Genomic DNA, 2,792 nt, shown 5'->3' on the forward strand with positions numbered 1-2,792 from the left:
AGGAGGAGGAGGAGAAGTCTGGATGTAAAGATAATGCGTTAAGCCTTTGTGCTGCTACTCATCATTATATTTTGGCTAATCTTGATAACTGTTGTCTTACTTGTATTATTAGTATTCGAGTATCTACAATAAGTGTACACGGGGGATTGGCATACACGACGACGATTACGACCTCTCGAGGAGGTTCTCCTCCTTCTGTTGGTGATGGTATATATTGGTATCTTGAGGGGGATCATGCCGTCTAGGGGGCTTGAAATAGTACAATTCGTTCTTCATTAATATCAACTCGGACAGCATTAGGGTTCATTATTGAACTCAACAGCTACAACTCTTATTACCGAGCCATTTAAATCGAGGTAGTAGGGCGGTGGAGTCTTTATCTACAGCTTGGAGATATTATCACAAAGGCATTCACTTCATATTGGTAATTCTAATACAATCTACTCTATAAAAAGGCTACTGAAATCTGAATTGGGCTTCCTTCATCTTAGCTTGATCTAAAGCAAGGTGTAATAAAATGTTATGATTGGATGATGATGACTACACACAGCAAAGTGAACAGCAAGAAGAAGAAGAACACGTGATCACTACTACCAATACCTCCTCGTCTGCAACAACATGTTACCATAGACAGTTGTGTACAAATCTAGAGGGACACTTGTGTAATACAATGTAACATATCTATTATATAATAATATCGGCGTAGGATTCTTGTTAATATCTAATCATCATCATGAATAGTTTTATCCTCTCCTTCTCATGGCTACTAATAATGATAGTAGTATTATCAGACGACTACGACTACGACGACGACCCTTACGATGGGTATTGAGGTGTATTCCACTATTTATGGTACCACTCATTAGTATATTACTACACTGGCCACTATCCACTACTTTATTATCATTTCTTATAAGCTGTAATAACAGTCTAGTACTGATGTTAGTATTGTTGATTATGTTGTTCAGCAGTAATAGTAGTATTCCTATATCTACAAGAAGGGTTAATAGTAAACAGCAGCAGCCTTATCATTAGAGTACCATGGACTTGGCGTATACTACTAGTATGGATGCTTCAATTAGTGATAGTAAAGGTAGTAGTAGTAGCAATAGTAATGCTCCTCCTCCTGTTACTGGTGGTGGTGGTTGGGTTTTATTGTGTTATATGTATTCAGGGTATTGAACTATTACTTTATGAAGATAATCATGTGGTGTCTATGAACAGCATAACAAAGTTATGGGATAGTAATAACTTATCAATCGATGTAAAGAAAAGAGAAGGCTCCTTTAAAAAGGATGTTAATCTACCTAAGCAGCAGCAGCAGAACAGGGAGGATGATGATGCTTTTCTACCTCTACCACCTGTTGTGACTAGGTAATATTATCATACATGCTATCATCATCATCATCATCAGTAGGCACGATGCCTCATCATACAGTATCCAACCGTACCTATCGTACAGTATTGTATTACCTTGTGCTAATGAAGGAGAGTAATACTGCTACTGCTGCTGGTGCTGCTAGTAGTAGTGGTGATGATGATTATGATGTTACTGTTGGTTGTTAGGTTTATGGTTAAGACTGCTAGGTCTGTATATGAATCGACACCGAATCTTCATGAGATAATAGTAGTAGATGATGGTAGTTCCCCACCATTGAGGACATTAGTTACTGGTAATAACAATAATAATAGTCAATAATAACAATATTAATCTGTGTTAGATGAGGAAGTAGAGTTATGGAAACTGAAGTTTATCAGGCATGAACATTTTACTGGTAATATCAAAGCTACAGGCTGCTATTTCTGTTATTGATAATGCTGCTGCTGGTATAGGTCTGATAAATGCTAAGAATGTTGGTGGATGGAAAGCTACAGGTGATATTATAGCATTCCTTGATTGTCATGTTAAACCCGATATTTATTGGTAATATTGATACTATTACTAATCAGTGATTACTATAATGATGTAATCAGGACTAAACCAATAAGTAAATATATATCTGAAAACTCCAAGACTGTAGTAGTACCAACAGTAACTAGTCTTGATCCTAATACATGGATAGAAACAAGAACTCCTCCTGGTAGTAGTAATATTTGCTGTTCTTGTATTCATTATTATTATGATACCGCCGACGTATAGGTACTACCAGATGTTGTAAACTAACTTGGAATGTTGATTTCCCTTGGTATAATGCAGATGATACTAGAGTACCTGTAATGATAGGAGGATTACTTGCTATGCATAGGGATATGTAATAATGTTGTTCATTATCATTATTATCATTATATTGATGATGATTATGAATGGGTATGAATATTGTTGATTATTATGTTGATAGGTGGGAGTATACAGGAGGATATGATACTGGTATGATTGGCTGGGGTGGTGAGAATATTGATCAAAGTCTACGTATACATCTATGTGGTGGAGAGATTATGAAGTAATGACAATAATACCAACAACAATGGAGCCTTCTCCTCCTCCTTTTTTTCTAATACTATCATCATGCTCCTTAGTGCTCTCGATAGCTATGTTGCTCATATGTGGCGATTACAAGGTGATGAGAAGACTAAAGCTAAATATACATTACCAAGTGGGAGTCTTATGCGTAATAGGTGAGTATTATTATCATTATTAACCTTATACTAATCGATAATAGGTATCGAGCTGCATTAAGTTGGTTTGATGAGTTTATTGCTAAGGCTGAAGAACTAATCAGAGTAGTAGTAGTAGTAGTTATTGATATAGTATTATTATGAATGATGTTATAGGTTTCTATATTGGGGTCATG

General features: G+C 36.0%; 1 protein-coding gene across 1 annotated transcript in view; it reads left to right on the forward strand.

The window, feature by feature from the left end:
- Positions 1-739: 739 nt before the first annotated feature.
- Pmar_PMAR005896 (Polypeptide N-acetylgalactosaminyltransferase, putative) overlaps positions 740-2,792 on the forward strand; it is a gene marked incomplete at its 3' end in the record, with an annotated part of 2,907 nt that continues 854 nt past the window's right edge. Inside the window, exons 1-12 of the mRNA XM_002769791.1 lie at positions 740-919; positions 972-1,093; positions 1,175-1,374; positions 1,418-1,492; positions 1,567-1,673; positions 1,722-1,775; positions 1,834-1,924; positions 1,975-2,081; positions 2,141-2,252; positions 2,340-2,441; positions 2,518-2,616; positions 2,661-2,721. Of these exons, the coding sequence (XP_002769837.1) occupies positions 760-919; positions 972-1,093; positions 1,175-1,374; positions 1,418-1,492; positions 1,567-1,673; positions 1,722-1,775; positions 1,834-1,924; positions 1,975-2,081; positions 2,141-2,252; positions 2,340-2,441; positions 2,518-2,616; positions 2,661-2,721 (1,290 nt within the window). The 5' untranslated portion in view covers positions 740-759. The remainder of the gene's footprint in view (positions 920-971; positions 1,094-1,174; positions 1,375-1,417; positions 1,493-1,566; positions 1,674-1,721; positions 1,776-1,833; positions 1,925-1,974; positions 2,082-2,140; positions 2,253-2,339; positions 2,442-2,517; positions 2,617-2,660; positions 2,722-2,792) is intronic.

Source organism: Perkinsus marinus, assembly GCF_000006405.1.
Source record: "Perkinsus marinus ATCC 50983 genomic scaffold scf_1104296964856, whole genome shotgun sequence".
Lineage (NCBI taxonomy): Eukaryota > Perkinsozoa > Perkinsida > Perkinsidae > Perkinsus > Perkinsus marinus.